This window comes from Sarcophilus harrisii, chromosome 4 (genome assembly GCF_902635505.1).
Source record: "Sarcophilus harrisii chromosome 4, mSarHar1.11, whole genome shotgun sequence".
NCBI lineage: Eukaryota > Metazoa > Chordata > Mammalia > Dasyuromorphia > Dasyuridae > Sarcophilus > Sarcophilus harrisii.
The window spans coordinates 98,281,533-98,300,701 of record NC_045429.1 but is presented as its reverse complement, the minus strand read 5'-3'; the positions used below and the strand labels follow the sequence as shown (position 1 = coordinate 98,300,701).

At 37.9% G+C, this 19,169-nt stretch overlaps 1 protein-coding gene across 4 annotated transcripts in view; it reads right to left on the bottom strand.

Moving 5' to 3' along the window:
- Positions 1 to 3,535: 3,535 nt before the first annotated feature.
- Positions 3,536 to 19,169, bottom strand: part of MDM4 (MDM4 regulator of p53) — a 46,288-nt gene continuing 30,654 nt past the window's right edge. For all 4 annotated transcript variants that reach the window (XM_023501936.2, XM_012547827.3, XM_003767610.4 and 1 more), the window contains 2 exons: positions 14,375 to 14,455; positions 3,536 to 11,807 (listed from right to left, as the gene is read on the bottom strand). In XM_023501936.2, coding sequence (XP_023357704.1) covers positions 11,235 to 11,807; positions 14,375 to 14,455 — 654 coding nt within the window. In that variant the 3' untranslated portion in view covers positions 3,536 to 11,234. The remainder of the gene's footprint in view (positions 11,808 to 14,374; positions 14,456 to 19,169) is intronic.

Here is a 19,169-nt window from a genome sequence, read left to right as displayed (position 1 = left end):
TCTCCCATTGTAACTTGACCAGGTTTTCTTTCCTTGTTATCAATTACCCAACATTCCTCCCCACCAACTTCTGAGTATGGCCTCGTCGACAGACAAGCCATTCCGTTGCTTGAAAGACGGGATGTTTCAGCTGCTGAGTCAATTCACCCCACGTGGGATCAAGTGGGTTCCTCTTCAGGGCTAGCTCCTCAGTAGACTTAGCTACTAGGTCTGCCAGCCAACTCTAATGTAACTGCTAGACCTTCTGAATGTCACAGGGTCTTAGCTTGTTCCAGATCTGATACTCATTCATTTGAGCTCAGGAGTGAACAAAACAAATAAGGAACAAAGCTACCATGGGCATAGCCACAAGGCAACCAACTAGATGAGAGAGAGGGCCCAAAGGTCTTCCCTCACTCAGGCCCACAGCAGTCGTTGCTTTAACACAGGGAACAAATCTCTTCCATTCGATCCTTTTGCATACACTCACAGTTCTGACTCAGCAGTCAATAAAATAATGAATACATTATCATACATAATAATATAATAGAATTTATTTTTATAAAAATAATAAAGGTCAATTAAGACTTTTCACTAACAGTCAATAACAGTCAGGTAGGAAGAGCAGAGCCCTTCATGAATTTCAAAAAGCCTTCTTCATGTGCTTGAGCACATTGTGCAAGCTCCAAGGGCCACATCGGCCATTCCTTACTCCCCATTCACTCATATTATCTCATTTAGGAATCTCATTTAGGAACTCTCAGGGAGGTAAGCCAAACTTGCCCAAGTTACATTGACCCCAGCTCCAAGTCTGCTGATTTTCAGGCTACAACCTCCCTGGCAGACTCAAGAAAGTTGGCCTGATTGTATTGCTGACCAGACTGCTGATAAATGGGAGACGGGACTTTTTGAGGGGCCATTTCCCAAGCCCACACAGCTCTCTCCCCCAGCTCCTAAAGTTGGCATTCACAACAGGATCACAAAAACGGAAGCTAAAGGCTGAATGTGCAGCCTCGGAGCATAGGAGGGTGAAAAGACCTGCTTTCTTTTGCCTCTTTCCAGGCATGTTAATGTTTAACATTTGCAGCAAATTTTTCAGCTCAGATTTTTTAGCTCCTCAACATCAAAGGTTTGGTTTGCAAAGCCCTGTTCACCTCCCCCACATTTGACAATTTCACTGCCATAAGCAGGAGATCAAAGACACTATTTTTAAAGTTGCAGAACTTTACCAGTCCAGAGAACTCAAAGGATCTGCAAATGGGAAGTCCCAAGGGGGGCAGGTAGATTAGATGTAAATACATTCCAACTTCTCCTCCACAAGTAGGAGGCTCCACTGAGACCCCAGGGTGAGGGGTCTGGCCACCTGACGGGTGTGCTCTGGCAGTCTATCCCTTAACCTGCCGGTTCAGTGACCCCGGCTTCAGCTGGGATTTTTTAAGGGGTGGAGCCTGGGAGGAGGTTGCCTGGGAGCTTCCTGAAAGAATGCATTTAAACGAAAATCAGTGCAGTTGAACAGCTGGGTTAGAAAATTAGTTGTTTTAGCACTAGAGTTAGAGGCAGGGTCCCCACTGGCTGTTAGGATACTAAACTCAGCTAGATTTTGTCAACTGCCAGAAGCCAGAACAAGGCAAGGGGCCTCCAGGGAACAGGCAGATGACGAGTCTTACATGAGACTTAAGTTAGGAAAGGAGTACGAGGAGATCTGCTTTGGCTGTCATACAGAAGGATCTAAAGCTCAGGGGTCTCTTCTCCAATTCTGCCTTCATCTTCTCAAGCATGAAAAAGATCTTAGAGGCGATCCAAACTCCCATCTTTACAAAAGCAGCTACTTAAACTCTCAGGGACAGAAAGCTCACTGCTCCCCATGTGAAGTGAAGCCCGGGATGATGGGCAGGGCTGGCCCCAGAAGCTGAATGTAAGCATTCTGACTGCACTGGCCATGGGGTCCTGGCCATCCTTACCCTCCCAAGGCCAGGCTGTCCGAGGCACAGATGCCCACCTACACTGACAGGAGTTTCCTCATCTGAAAATACACTTTGTCGAATGACAAGGTTGAAAGCTAGATTGCTAGAAAAGAGCAAAAGTTAAGTGAACTTTTTCAAAGTTCAGCCAATAAGGGATGGAAAGATACAGGATACTTAGTGAGGATGGAAGGATTTAGTGATGGTTAAAGGAGAGAGATCTGCTCAGCTTTGTAGGCATTGGGGAAGAAGCCAATAGACAGGAACAGACGAGATTAGAGAAGGGGGAGGTTTGATGCCATTTTGTCTTACATATTTTCTTCCCCAATACTTGTGGATCCCCCTTCTCCTGCCTATCTTTCATTCTCCACGAATAGAAAAATTACCAAACTAGCAAAGGTATTTGAAGGCTGTTTCTCCCTTTTCCCATTTACCCAAGGGACATTCATTTAAAAAAAAAAAAATTAAGCTTTTTATTTTCAAAATATATACACCAATAATTTTCAACATTTACCCCTACAAAACCCGTGTTCTAATTTTCTCCCCCTTCCCCTCCCCAGTAGGCAAGTGATCCAATATTTGTTAAACATGTGCAGTTCCTCTATACACATGTCCACAAATATCATGCTGCACAAGAAAAATCAGATCACAAAGGAAAAAAAATTAGGAAACAAAATGCAACACACACACAAAGAGTAAAAAAGATGTCATGTTGTGGTCTACATTCAGTTCCCACTAAGGGACATTTATTTCTGAGCAGCAGTGGATCCCGATGGACAAAGAATTGGCTTGAAAGCCAGGAAAACTGGGTCTAAGCCCCATCTCGGACATGTAATAGCTATATTGACGTTGGGCAAGTCACCTAACTTCTCCTCTCAGTGCTATGGGAAAAACGTGACTTGCAGAGGTGACTAATTTACATTAGCAGAGAGAGGAATTCTCTACACTAATGAAATCACAGGGCCGGTCCCCAGCCAATTGTCTCTTATTCTTTGCTTATAAAAGTCACACCAAGTAGCGATTGGTGCTGGGATCACAAAGACAAAAATGAACACAGTTGTTGCTACTCATAAGAAGCTATATACTACTGAGGGAAACACCACATGCAGAAATAAGCCAATATAAAGCATAAGATCAAACTAAATGTTAATTGGGGGAGTGGGAGAATTGATGACTGGTGAAATCACAGGCCTTTTAGAAGTGGCACTGACACACAGCTTTAAATATAGCTAGGGAAGCAGGGGGTGGCAAGCCCAGGTAAAGAAATAGGAACAGAAAGTGGAACCTTCCATTCCGAAAGCAACAAGTCAGCCAGAATGTTCAATACGTGATGGGTCAGGAGGAAAGAGGGAAAGGTTTGTATCTTATCCTAGATGTCACTGGAAACCATCAAAACTTTTTAAACTGAGGGGGGATGAAGCTTGTGCTTTAGAAATACTTGAAAATCGTAAAGATGATAGACTGGAGGGAGGAAGACCACTTAGAAAGCTACTGCAGGGCTTTAGGCAAAAAGAAAGATGTAGACAACTAAGATTTTGGTTAAGGTTAACTGGCCTGGTATCAATTCAATGGATAGCACTTTTTTCTGAACCAAGTTCTGCAAAATGTTGAGTAGAGTTATGTACATTTGTAGATTAACTAAGCACCCTTTCACTTTTTTTCTTGATTGGCTACTGTTTCCAGTTATAAAATATCACACTTCGAATAAAAATTAAATGAATTCTGAAATGGTGAAACATGTTGAAAGGTAAGCCACTTTTCCCTCCCCACTGTTAAGAGGAAATGACTAAGAAGGTACTAACTATATAGACACATTCCATACATTCAACATTTTCATCCAGAAAAAGTTTATTGAAAGTAAAGGATACAAAGATATTTGCATATGTACATATATGTGCATATATATATACATATATATAAATAAAATAACCTTTTATAAGTGCTTATAGTGGGGCTAAATCTTTTCTATCATGAACTCTTGGCAGGCTGATGAAATTTCTTAATGTTTTTAAATGCATAAAATACATGAGATTATAAAGAAAATCAATGCTGTTAAATAACTAAAATATACTTTTTTTAAAAATATAAGTTAAAAAAAAAATGTAAGTTCATAGCCCCTGGAAATCCATCCTCAAGGGATTCACTAACACCAGGTTAAGAGCACCTGCCCACCTTCATTTGGGGAGAAAAAAAAGAAAAAAGGATTCCATGCTAAAGAATAACCTTTTTATAAGACAGCTACCAATCAGCATGACAGATTCCCCCCAAAAATGACAATTTCATATGCGACATGGCTTAAGAGTTTGCAATGACTGCAAGCTCTGACTGAAAATAGGTTCTTTCTTCCACCTACCCTTCTGGCAAGAGGGAGAGAGAATAGATGAGAGGAAGCAAAGGAAACTGTAGAGCACTATTACTCATCTGCATAAACCAGGGGAAAAGGAACTGAGATATGCAGATTTTTCATTTTAAAAAAGTTATTGCAAAGTTGTCTAGAGATGGAGAAATGAATAAACGGACTTGAGTAGTTTGGAATCCTTACAAACACAAAAGAGATTCTTCAAAGTACAAGGAACAAGAACATTTAAATACCGCCGGGAACATGGGAAGTGTTACACTAAATAGCTGAGTTGGTTAAATGGGACTATCTATTTGGAGTTGGGTTAACTATCTCTTCTCCAGCTGCTTTTCAAAGAACTGTGCCACTGGTGCCCCCTGGTGGGAGAACTACTCCATCCATCTGCATTACCCTTATACACATTTGATTACAAGAGCTGGGATTGTGATTTGCCAGCGCCAATTATCTTTTACTTGGGGAGGCAGCAGTAGCCTGGACAAGTTCTAGTTTCTTCAACCCTGTCAGCCTGGCTTTGCAGCTTCCCTCAATTTAAAACTCCATCATTGACTATCCCTTGCCTCTAGTGCCATTTCTAGGGTGAATGAACTCTTTATTTGGAGAACACTAACATGAAGTCACTAAAAAGGATTCTAGAGTTGTCTGTTTGCAAGGAGATTGTATCCATAGTTGATTACCTCCATGCTCAAAAGGGGAAAAATCAAGTTAAAATAAACATCTAAGAAACTGAAGCTAAAAAGTTACAATGGAAAAGTGTGGTATGTTACACAAAGGAGATGTTTTAATAAATGTTTGCTGAAAGAATTACTAGTTGAGAAGTCCCCTCCCCACCATTAATATACTAAATGCACTTGAATGGGTGGATGACTCTTTGGAAAAACAGGCTTGATGAGCAAAACTTAAGCAGTGGATAAGGCACTAGACCAGGAAATTGGAGTTATGTGAGATCAAATCCCACCTCATACTTCTTAACTGCAATGATCCTGAGCAACCCATGAGACATAACTATGCCTCAGCTTTATCATTTGCAAAATGAGGTTGTAGGAAGGGCTGCACTACTCAATGGTCCCTTACAGCTCTAAATTTATGATCTCCCCAGCAAGGACCTGTGTTATCACACTGTGGTGATATTACTCCTGCACTCCTGAATTGTAAGATTGTGGGCAATGGGAAGAAATAAAAGGAAAAAAGGTAAAGAACCCCACTTTGAACTCTTGAGAATTTGCTTTCCAAAAGTTTAGGAAAATGAAGGAGATACTGCACATCACTTCAACTACCAAGTATTTATGGATGTTTCTACTAAAATTGACGATGACTCTATTGCAGTACAGCTCTCTTCTCCTTCCCCCAAAATCATGCACAGATTGTCATTACCTGAAATGGAAATTTTACTCATACAAGTAAAATCACATATTTTTCCAATAATGGCATCACAATGACAAAATTAAAGATCTATTTAATAGTAACGGGCAAAATACAGCTTCAGTACTTATTCAAAAGCATTAAATATTGCAAATGCCAAAATATACATAGGTGCTGCAGAATTAGTCTTAAGAAAACTAGATTAAGAACAAAAATACATTTTTTTTCACATCAGAACATGTTATAGAACCATTCAAGAAATTGCTAATAACGCTTTCTTCTGACACTTAAAATAAAAATACTTGCTTCAGCACTTGTACAAAAATCTAATATGAGCTGCATGCTTATTGGCCCACTGGCAGTGACTTCTGTACCAACTACACAAGTGCAAAGAACAAGAGAACTTTTGTGTTCCCCCTAAAATGGTATGGCAGTTACATGCTGGAAACTTATTACCTGAAACTACATAAACATCCATAAAGCCATTATCCTAACTTGGTCCTCTGCAGCAGCTACATAGCAAAAGTTGGTGAAACGTTGCTTGGACAGGAGTTTAACACCACCCTAATCAAGCTCACTGCCAGACAAGGAGGCCTGTGAGTTTATGTGCCCCATGTTCTGGATATGAGTACCTGATATATCTGCCCAAGAGCTGTCTGCCAACAGGGTAATACTACCCATTACTGCTATTTTATGTAGTAGATAGAATGTTTGCAGGAACTGAATCATTGAAAAGCTTTAGCACTTTTTAAAGCACGTAATCCTCAAACAACCCTTGAGGTAGACAGGGCAGATATTATTATCCTTATTTACAGATGAGGGAAGTACAGTTCAGAGATTGACTTGCCCAAAGTCAAACAACTTAATGGTGAGAGGCATTTCTCCTGACAGTGAGCCAAGGGGGGCAGAATGAAAAAGACATTTTCAGATATGACCAACATGTTTAAAGTAACTTTGACCATACTTATTTGTTCCAAGGCTTAATATCAAAAAAGATATAAAGAGCACCAATATTTAAAAATACATATTAGAAAAATCAAGAAAAGTTCCAAAGAGGACACAGTTTTGCTACTTGAAAATGTAGTCTACACTTAAACTCCACCTAACACAAGTTCACATGCAGCGTCCATTAACTACTACTTTATATATTGAAATGTCTGTGTTAAGTTCATTAAAAAAAAAAAAAAAAAAAGAGCATTAAATAATAGGGATTTTTCAAAGATCCTTTTGGCTGCTCAAAGGTGCTCTTTATACTTACTCTACCCCAACTTCTCTGGCAGAGCTCAGGACTTCATACACTGAAGTCAAAGCCTGCACTCCAAGGGTTTTCATCCCTATTCAGACCCACCCTTGGCTGGCTGCCGGCTCTCTCCACTCGTACCTGATTTTCCCTCTGCCATGTTGTCTCCCCCAAGCCCAAGCTTCTAGTCAGAAGGCATGCTAGTGTTTAGGCACTTCATCTGAAGATATTTTTCAAACCCCCCCAAATTTTTAGTGGCTTACTAAAGGAATCAAGCAAAGGATAAATTTTGGTTCTTATTACAAAATAAGCTAACCTAAGTGGCTAATGATAGGACAAGAATGAACACTGCACTAGCAAGATAAGCTTTGTTTCAGAGTGCTCAGTCACATGGGGCTGGCAGGAAGGCTTCTTCAAGCCAAGAAGCTCAGACAGCCTCTGGTTCCTCAAATTGAGATTTGCTGTCCCATCTTTTCCATTCTTACATAAGCCCATATTATTATCTGCACAGATCAACAATTTTGCCAAAAATTAATTGTTGAGTTCTAAACAGACATAAACTAGTTGTGGGCGTGGAAAGGACTTATGCAAATTGGTTTTAAGTGTAGAAGCATTGTCCTAAAATCCAATGGCCTCAGATTAGGCAGAAATTGAACATGAAAAAACAAATCTTAATACCAGTAGTGCTCATTTCCCCGAAGGAGTTAACACACAGAATTAAAATAGCTGCTCTTAGAGGAAATGTTGTACACATGTGCTGCGCGGTCTTTTGTACAACCAATCCAGAATAGGAAAAGGATGGCATTAGACACCTAGCTAGAAACCCAAGAAGCAATAAATTAATTACCGGTCAATACATAAGCAGCAACAGAGAGAACATTCTGTACTTCAGATAATACTGAAATATACATCAATATGTCTTTCAAAAACTATTTAGCTAACATTTTACAATCCCTTAAAAAGCCTCTTACTAGATAGAGGGTAGAGGAAACCTACCTCTACATTTAAATACTCAATAAGACTTAACAGGCTGGTTTCTTTAACAAGACCTGATTATAAGGAGAGAAGGGGAAAGGGAGAGGAGTTGGTTATTCTCATTAATGCTTTTCTCAGAGCATAAGAACACATTATTAATTCTGGAAACTCTAATACAAGAATCAGAGCAATGATTATAAAAAACAAGTAGGTTCAGCATATAAGAGTATACCAGCACTCATGAAAAATGAAGCCACACTAACATGGCTACCTCCCCATCCTGGGACTTCCCTCACCGATCAACCTCCATACGAACCATCTTGTATTCCCTTCATTCTCTGACCTGCATTATGCATACCTCCAACCAAAGACGCTTCTGGACCACTATAGTAACATATTTGGTAGTATTTCTAGTAGCAGTGAAATGAAAAGACATTTGGGTTTCCCCTCTGGCAAAAAGGATTATAAGTTCCTCAGATATTCCTAAGTATAAGGTGCAAAGAGTCCATATCACTCGCGCCTGTTCTACTGTTCTTCATAGACAGTTTAAAATTATTATTCTCTTGATAAAATTTAAATATCTGTGTTATCAGTTCTATGAATAACTCTTATTATAAGTGGATCTGAACAATTTGAAAAGATAAACTGAATGGGGAGGAGAGGGAGAAAGATTCACAGTATCTAAACCATGTGTTTCTTCCATGAGTACACAGAGCTCACTAGAAGAAAAACCAGCTAGTTAAGGTTCTATGAACTACAAAGCATAGAGACAACAGTGAATAACACCCAAAAATGCTTTTAAAATTTGTGAACCTAAGGTGCACTAGCTTCATACAAATGACTCTCCAATGAGAGGCTAAGAGAGATCAGGGGTGACCAAAATAATGATGCAAACAAAAGTGTAAAACAAAAACAAAAAACAAAACCCACACAATTATAAAAGCAAAATATTTCCCTCAAAAAAAAAAAAAAAAACAAACCACAACTCTTATGTACAAATGCACAGAAATACACAAGAACACACGCACGCAGAGAAAAAAAAATATCCAAAATAAAATCTGTTATCAGTCTGCTGTTGCCAGGTGACTAGGGGTCAAAGTTGATTTCATGTGACAGGAGAAAGACACTGGGTTTGAGGTGAGGGAGGAGGAAATGTCTAAAATCCTTGTAACTTATAGAAATATAAAGATCTTTAAATACTTAACTAAGATATGGTAATACAAACAGCTATATTTGACCTTCTGAGACTTATTATTAAAGTATTTTAAAGACTTGAATAAGACCTAAATACCTGTACAAAATTTTTAAGTATAGCGAGTATGAAGTTAATACAATTAGAAAGCCTCTTCAGACAAAATTTAGAAATTCACTAACTTTCTAAGTCCTTTTAACCTACTTGTTTTTATAAAACACACACACATATATATATGTGGGTGTATATATAAATACAGCTAGTTATCTGATGACTAATGGTGTTTACAACAGTCAGATGAAAGGTCAATAAAAAGGAGAGAGACAAATAGGTTACTTCGAGATACATCGTTAAAATCATTTCAAAATCAAAATTAGAGTCAAATAAAGTTTATAAAACCATAGACTATTTGGAAGAGACAGCCTGCTGTTTATTCCAGCATCAGATCTATGAGGCTCACAAGAAGCTGGAGAGTCTGGGTGGTTTGCGTAAATACAGACTTCCCTTCTCCCCTCTAGACTCCATGAAGAGTCTGGTTACTACTTAAGTTCCATGATACTTAGGCTACAGTATGATTTGTTTCTCTAGCAGTGAGGGAAAGAAAATTAAAAATAAATAGAAATTTTGAAGAGGGATGGGATCCAAGAGCAATCATATAAGTCTGGGTTCTAATGCACATCTTAGGATCTTTCAAAAACAAAATTTTTCACACATGGGACAAATAAAAAACAAAAGCTAAAGAAAGAATAGTTGAGTATTCAGGAGATGAAAGTTGTACAGAAATGAAATACTAAATTGAACTTGTAAACTTTCATATATCCATATATTTGCTCTGACTGCTGTCTAAATTCACATGCCTTCCTAAATGGATAAGCTTTCCCTTTATTATATGAATACATTTTTCCTCCCTAAATTCTATTAATTTGCACTCTATAAAAAACTAAAACTTTACAAAATTACTATTTTGAGGGCTAGGATTTGAGTCCTTATACATAGCCCCAGGACCTAACAGTGCCTTGCATGTTTAAGAGGTGGTTAATAAATGTCTGCAGAACTCAATTGGCTTTATACTTGGTCTAGGTACAAATAGTGTATACCTTAATAACTACTCTCAAAAGCAACCTTTTGATATGGCAAAATAGGAGGGGGGGGAGAGGGGGGGGAATAGAGGTCACTTGAAATCCGGAGGCACATTTTCATGCAGAAAACAGAATAAATAGGCTAGAGAGTCCTTCAAGAATAGTCACAACAAATTCTAATAATGTTTAAGTATTCAAGACCAAAATTTATCACTTACTGTTAAGGGTCTTATTGCACCATCAGAATGGTGACATTCTTCAAAATGTTTTTGAATAATCCATGTTTCAATCAAATGTACAATTCAAATACTTCTAAGGATCCTGGTCCTTGCTGTCACAAGCATATGACTTTGGGTATATGACAATCTCCCTGAACTTTACTTTTTTCATTTGAAAAATAAGAATGGTACTGCTAGATCTCAGAGAGCATTACTGGTCTTTCAGAAATGCAGTTTTGTGCACCAAGTACAAGGATTCTTGTGTGGCCTAGCACTTTTATGAGGGCTAGTTCAATAAACATAACTCAGTCTCCTTCTAAAGAGAAGCATCACTGGCTACTTTGCTTTGCTCAAGACCCTTGTCCCGTGTTAGAACTGAACAATGTGACTGCAAAGTGAAGAGATCCACCGCTCTGCCATAAGCTGCATGCTTTTAGGAATAACATCTTGTTCCCAAATTGATAGCTTTGATTTTATCCTAATTATCTTGGGTATTTGAGATTCTGTTGCCAATAATAAAAGTTTTCCAGGAACTTGAAAGCTTAGAAAAGGTTCATATTCGTATCATGCTCCTTCTCCCTCTTCAATCCCTCTGTATTTACCCCAACCTGTGAAGAAAAGGAGGGCAGCTATTCTGGGTACTTTTCAGTCAGATGAAATTATTTTGAAAACCTGTTGTCTATTTTAAGAGGTCCTCAAAAGAGAATCTTCAGGAAGAGTGCCCTATTTCTAAAGAGCTCCTGCTCAAACTCCATGTAGTTTCACCAGAAATGACACACAACCAAGAGGGAAGGCCATGCTAAGACCACACTCTAAGTGCAGATGCTCACCAACCGACATGTGGAGCCCTGACATGACAGGGAGCTAAACAGCTATGCCACAAAGATTTTGATGACCATCTGAATGGATTTCTTACAAATGGGACATGGAGCCCTGGTCTTCTTCAATCTTTTGGCACAGCGAAAACAAACCACTAAATGGGCAGTCCTCCCATGAATAATGTTCCCATCTCGTGGCCTCTTCTCACACAATTTGCACGGCTTACAGAGATTTTTGCAATTTTCCATAGCTTCTGTATCTGTATTCTGTTCATAAAGGTTGTCTGGCTGCTCCTCTATGCTAGAAATAGTCTCCTGGCTTTCAGAACTCTGAGCCAAATCCAAGAATTCCACTGAGCTGCAAGGGTCCAGCAGTTTGGGTTTTTCTTCCATTTTAAACGGTTCTTTGGGTCGGACAAGGGGATCGGAGATGGTTCTTCGGCAATCGGGAACATCAATTCCTGGGTCATCTTTCTTCACTGGCATGGCAGGGATATTGGACACAGAAAGGGAATGGGATAGCTTAGGGCAATCTGAATACCAATCTTTTCTCAATGCCCAACATCGAAAACAGTACCTTTTGCTTGGAGAATTAAACTTCTTGCACTTGGTGCACTGCCATTCACCCTATAGAATCAACAGATTTCAAGTTAATCACCCGAGTATAATTCTGCATAAAATAGCAAACAAGGAGAAAATATAAAATGTCCTTAAGTTAGTCAGAAGGTTCTATAAACAGATAAATCCATCATCTCATAGATATTTATCTTTTCATAATATACTGAGCCTCCTGAAACAAGGTGGCCTGTCCTAAGGAGACAAATACCTATTCAGTCTCCAGCCTACACATGAAGATGTTTGAGTTTGGAAGGATCATTAGAGCTTCCACTCAGCATAACCTTCAAGAACCCAAGATCACTTTTCTACCAGGTGAGCATATCAAAGTAGAATTTGAATGAGGGATACTACCTGAAAGTCTTAATACATGAAAACTACCTTCATAATTTAGAATTAATCATGTCAGAGATTAGTCCTGAACCATTCACTTTATCTCCTTTTATATTATGTCTTATCCAATCAACACTACCTAAGGTAAAGGCACAAGACAACTCAAACTTCTTATCTAGTTAATATCTCTTAAAATCAGTGAGAAAATAAGCTGACCCTAACCCTCAATTTTGGAAATCCTGGCCAGTGGGGCAAGAGGTAAGTTCCCAGCTAGGAGACAGAAGATTTGAAGTTCTATTCCAGCTTTAGACACTATCTGTGTGACCCTAGGAAAGCCATTGTTTGCTTCTGTTTCCCCATCTGTAAAATGGGGATAAAAGTGCCTGTCTTACAGGGTTGTTGCAAGACCTGAATAAGATAGTAATAATAAAGTATTTGCTTTGAGTGCTTGGCATATAGTTAAGTGCTCTATAAATCCTAAGTTACTATTATCCATTAGATTGTAAGTTCCTCGAAGGCAGCGTGTCTTTTGCTTTTTCTGTATCCCCAATGCTCAGCACAATGCTTGGTACTCATACTACAGTAAACACTATATAAATCTTACCTATTCTTAGTACAATAAAATCCATTTATTTGTCTGTTTCCTTCAATAGCATTGATGGGTAGGCTTTATATAAAAGGATTCTTAAACTTAAAGGGACCTGGATCTTTGTATGCTGGTTTTATAATCCCTCTTTTTCCTTCACACCACAATCAGAAAATACTGAGTGACTGAATTTGAGATGCCTTCCATTAAGAGTAGCCAGAGCAAGTCAAAAGTACTTAATATAAGCAATTTATTTGAGTTGACATAGTTAATTATTTAACATACTACACCTTGATTATTCCCTGGCTAAGACCAATAGCTACTAAAGAACTACAATTCAGTTATTTTAATTAAGACTGAAGCAATCCCAAAAATAAAATTCTTTAAACAATAAGGTACAAAACATTTGTATCTACAAGTATGAAAGCTTTTCTGAGAGTCTCCCCAAAAGTTAAACATTAATAATTTAAGATTACACTGTAACTTCTGGAACATTCTATATGTTGTAGATATCATCAGAGAAATTATGTAGAAATTTTAAAAGTTTCACGCTGAAATTAGAGTGAGGTACAAATCCCAAATAAAAATATTATAAATTCCTCAGAAAGGAGAGAATCTGCCAAAACTCAAACCAAGAAAATATTTTGCAGGCTTTTTTTCTCAAAATCATTAACTTAATAAGTGATTTAACCCTAGTTTCCAGCAGAAATCTAATAAATGGCCATGATAAACTTATTTAAAATGGTTAAGAACTTGGGCTGAAAGGTTTCCCATTACTCCTTGTATATGATCAACTGCTAATGTTATGTGTTTGTAGTCAATGGGCCAATCAGATAATTAAAATTCCCAGTTAATCTCAAATATCCTTTTTATTTATTGTTTCCTTCCTAACTCTTTTCCATTGTCCCATATAAACTGTAAATAGAGCAGTAAACTGGAGTACTGTGAAAACTACTTTTCCATAGCTCCTCTTCCTCAGTTCTGCTCTCTCCCTCCCATGTTAAAAGTCAGGGTACTGAGAGAAACTGTCTAAACAATATCCAAATAAGGGAGAAGTAAGGTTTAAGTATGATCCTGGGTTATGAAAAGGTGATGGAAACCAAATTTCATTAATGATTCTCCTCATGAATCTATATATTTGTGCATTTTAAAAAATATTTAACTTTCCTCTTGTTCATTCTACTTACTTCTACTCCTACTAATTAAAAGAATATTTAATATTTTAAATGTACTAAGGATTCCCAGTAACAATATGATAAAGAAGTCTCTCTCTTTATAGAGTTTTATATAAACATAGTATATAGGTTGAATGGCTCTCTATGAAGTATTTTCCTACTAAAAGAGCCTTAGGAAAAAAAGAAATACAAGCAACAAAGGTACAGACCAGCCTTTTAATGACATAGTGTCTCCATATATACAACTAGGTAAGAAGATGATGCAATCAAATTCATTCCTTTATTTTCACAAAGATCAATACAAATCTCCAACAGTATTTAAAGATGCATCAGTAGCTCTTGACGCTTCCAATAAGTAGTCAAGCAGAAATAATGAATAAAAGAGACAGTACCAATATATATACTTCATCATAAACCAAATGCTGGAAACATAATTTTGAAAACACAAACTGCACAAGTAGATATTTTAATAAAGAATATCCTACCTCAGAGGTAACTTCTGTATCTGTATCATCACTTAAGCATTGAGAGTCCTCAAGGTCATCAAAAATCCTAACTTCAATCAACTGGGAATTAAAAATAAAACTATTAGCAAGATTTGCACAGATATTAGCTTGCAGCACAGAACAGAATGACATCTAAATTGCACATACTGTTTTCATCACTAGCACTACCAAGGGAACAGCTTGGATAGCATTCTAAGATGAGGCTCTGAACATTCCCTGTTGGTTTCTCAACAGCTTAACAGGACCCAGATATTCCCCCAGCATCCAAGATGGATGGCAGCAAAAGTTTGTCCCTTTACAGAAAACAGAAAAGAAGCATCTTAATGTTCACTAACACATGACCTGTAATTTCAAAGGCAAGGAACATCACCACCTTAATATTCTGAACTTTTGGAGAAATATTTACAAGAAGTGAGAAGAATCTAAAGAGAAGTAGCTGTTTTCTTTAACTCATTTTTCAAATAGAAAAGTCTGACAAATCTTCAGTATACTAGCTTTCTTATGAAAAGAGGCTTATAGCAACCTGGCAATAGCAAAAAGTCACAAAAGCAACCACCCCATGATTTGTTCTACTTCAAAAACTTTTATCTTATGAAAACTAATATTATCATTATCATGTTATCATTCAAACCTAGATTTAGAACCAGATGGAATCTGGAGTCACCTATTTTACAGAAGAGGAAATTGAAACTAAGAATGATGGATGTGTTACTAAATGACAAAACTGGTTGTACCAAATAAGCATCTCTGTTCCAGGAACTGTGTGGAAACAAAAGTCAAGTAGTCCCTGACCTCAAGGAGTAGGTTGGGGGGGAAGGTGAGAGGGAAGAGGAGACAGAGGGCACACATATAAACATTTAAAATGTTCCAGTAATCTGGAAGAATTAGCTAGTAGCTAAGATCAAGCAGAAGAATTGAGGAGAATATTGAATGAAACTAGAGATTCTAATAGGTCAGGGTCAGAGAAGACATTTCATGTACAGAGGACAATCCATGCAAAGATATGAAAATGAATTTGGGAACATCATAGATGAGGAATAAAAAACAGCTTGTACCAGAGGATAAATAAAAGAGGATAAAATAATGTGCAACTAAGTTGAAAAGATTAAAAAACCATCAATGCCAAAGGAAAGAGCCTACATTTTTGAGATACAGGGGAGCCACTAGAGATAACTGAGCAGGGGAGTGATAGGCTCAGATACATAAGTTGTGGCTATGTAGAAGATAGAAGGTTGGGACTGGGGTTGGGGTGGAGAGAAAGAAGAGAAACAACCTGACCTGGAGATGACGATTTAAATCCAGTATGAAAAGTTCTCTGGCGTTTGCTAATGTGGGCCTAGAGCTCAAGAGAGAAACACATGCTGCCTTTCGAGACCTATTTGTTACCTGTATGGGGGGTGATGTGATGAGTTCCCTTAATGAGAGGACAGAGGCAGCAGAAGGGGCCTTGGGAGGAGTCTTCAAGAAAATTCAGCTAAGAGGATGATAACCTGGTCAAGAAAATGAGGAAAGGTGGAAGAGAAGCCAGGGAAGGGAGTATTACAAAGCCTAGAAAGGAGTTTCTGGGAGATGCCAAAAGCGCTGAATGTTGCAAAGAGTGGGATGAGGACCAAGGACGGACCACCACATAACAGGTCTTCCTCTGCCACATCCATGTGGTGGTGACTTTGGAAAAAACCGTTTCAGGGAAGTGATGAGCTAAAAAAGCCACAATGATAAATGTTGAGAAATGAAATGAGCAATTTAAGTGGTAGATGTGACACTTGAAGACAATTTTTTCTAGGAGATAACCAGAGGAATGGCTGTATCTAATGAGATTTTTTTTTAGTTATTTAAGAATGTGGAAGACTATGTCTAGAGGTAAAATGGATAATTTTTATAATGTTAAAAAGGGTTTGTACAAATAAAACCAATATAGTCAAGTTTAAAAGGAAAGCAAAAAATTTGAAAAAAAGGTTTATAGACAGTTTCTCAGACATTTATCTGTATCTGTATCTCTTACATAGAGAACTCTAATTATACAAATATGAGTCATTTCCCCAATTGATAAATGGTCAAAGGATATAAACAGGCAGTTTTTGGAATATGAAATCAAAGTTATATATAGTCATATAAAAACTCTAAATCCTTACTGATTAGAGAAATGCAAATTAAAATAACTTTGAGATACCATCTCATACCTCTCAGGTTGGTTAAAAATGATAGAAGACAAAAACAAGTATTGGAGAGATGTAGAAAAATTGAGACGCTAAAACACTGTTGTTTGAATCAACTAATCTAATCATTTGAGAACAATTTATAATTATGTCCAAAAGCTATAAAACTGTATATATCCTTTGACCCAGGAGTAACATTTTCCATAGGTAATATGGACCCAAGATGATGAGGGGAAAAAAGGAAAAGAAGTTAAATGTTCTAAAATATTCACAGCAGTTCTTTTTGTGGTGACAAAGAACCGGAAATTGAGGGGGGACCCATCAAATTGGGGAATGGCTAAAAAAGTTGTAATATGATTGCTATAGAACCATGATCAGAATTATGTTAGAAAAATATGGAAAGGCTTACATGAAACAATAATAAAGAGTAAAATGAGCAGAACCAAGCATGTTGTAGACAACATTGTTAGAAGAGTAACTGTGAATAAAACCATATTCAAATGTACAAAGGACCTATGAAGGAAGATGCTAATCATCCCAGAGAAAGAACTAATAAATAGAAATTTCATGGTGTTTTTACACTCATGTTTTGTGTGTGTGTGTGTGTATATACATTCAATGGTGACTTTTTCTTTTTCAGGGGTGGGAAGGGAAGGAAAAGGAACTGGAACTTGAAATGTAATAAAAATAAACTTAACTAAAAAAAAAAGAATGGAAGACTTAGCTATGCTTTCAGGTAGCAGAGAAGAGATAAAGAAAGAGTGACAACTACAGAAGAGATAAGAGTATTTTTGAGTACTGAAGATGAAAGAGAATCAAGAATGCAGAAAGAGAATTTATTTGCCTTGGTGAATGAAAAGAAAAGTCTCTTCAACAGAGACTGGCATATAAAAAAAAAGAATGGAAATTATGTCAAGGATTTTAAAGATTAAAAAAAAAAAAAAAGAGGAAAAGAGTTCAAAATGAATGGCAGACTCTCAACGAAAAGAGTGGTGGGAAGGGATGACATGAGGCTTGAGGAGAAGGGAAGACATAGTTACTGTTGGCATCTTTACAAAGTGTTAAGCCATTGGAGTTGATTTGATCTTAGAAAGAGATATTTTGGGCCAGAACTTGAAACAAGGTACTAGGTGGAACTGATAGAAACAATGCTTATGTTCACACCTTTAGAGAGCTCATAAGTATCTAAGTACTCAATGGAGTTCACAGGTGTGGGAGGATGCAGGGCTTAGTAGGGCTTAGTCCAAATTCACACCTCCCTTAGGGCCAGAGAGCACTCTGGGAGATAATCCAGAATCCCTCTCCCTCCAGAAGGCGGAGTTAACCTTTGGGAGATCACATACATAGGGAGCTTTTGAAGCTTGAGCTTAGTTCTTCTTGTGGGAATGACTGGAGTTAGTTACTTGAGGAGAGTCGGAGAGAGCTCTTGGAACCCACAAGCCCTATCTTCGAAGCAAGAGATTCATTGCATCTTCTACCTTGGCTTCTGCCTCTGCTTTCTTCAGCCTCCAGCCGGCACCAAAGTAGAAGATGCAATGAATCTCTCCTGCCTCAAAGATGGGCTTCCTCCCAGAGTGCTCCTCTCCAATCCCAGTCAATGTTCCGAAGTAATTCCTTTTGAGTGGCTCACTGGACCTGTATTTATGCTACTTCTCCGAGAGTGGTATTGTAGGATATCTCCCAGCATGCTCTCTGGCCCTAAGAGCTTCAATGGGAGGTGTGAATTCGGATATCTCTTTCTAAACCCTGAAATCTCCCAAATATGTGAACTCCAATGAGTACTTAAATATTTCTTGCTTCTATGAGCTCTCTAAAGGTGTGAACACAAGCATCATTTCTATCAGTTGTACTTAGTACCTTGTTTCAAGTTCTGGCCCAAAATATCTACTTCTAAGATCAAATCAATCATATTGAACCATGCCAAATTAGATAATTATTGTCTCTATCAACTCTAATGGCTTAACACTTTGCAAAGATTCCAACAAGTTACTATGAAAAGTAGGATAGACAATCAATTAGGAAGAAGTAAACATACCATCCTACTGCACTGAAAGTCCAGCTGAGACTAAACAACCAATTTGTAATGTACCAGGCAGCACTGTTAGCCTTCCCCTAGGTTCCATTCAATAGCACTTTAGAATGAACAAAGGTAGAAGATGAAGAATAATCCAGGACTGGATCTGGCCAAGCAGAAGGAACACTAGATAGAACACAAACATACAGAACTCAAGAAAGTTCACTAGATGAACTAGGTCAGCTCTCCTAAGAGAAAACTGGGAAGAAGGAAAGCAAAGCCGTAGCAGGGGTAAGCATGAGGATAAAGAACAGGTTTAAGGAGGAAAAGGTACCTGAAGAGATGGAATGGTAACTTATAAAGATAGAAGAATTCAAAATTATAAAAAAGCCAGATCCACTAGACTCTAAATCCGGAATTTGTTTACTTTACTCCAAAACCTATACAGCATTTACACAGTCTTCAACTCAATGGACAAGAGTCAAAAGGTAAAGAACCTGCAGTCAAATTCAGAAGGGGGCACAGATGTTTATACCTATGTGTGGGGGTAATATGTGTGACCCACACACACACACATGAATATTTTTTTTTACTTTTTATGGTT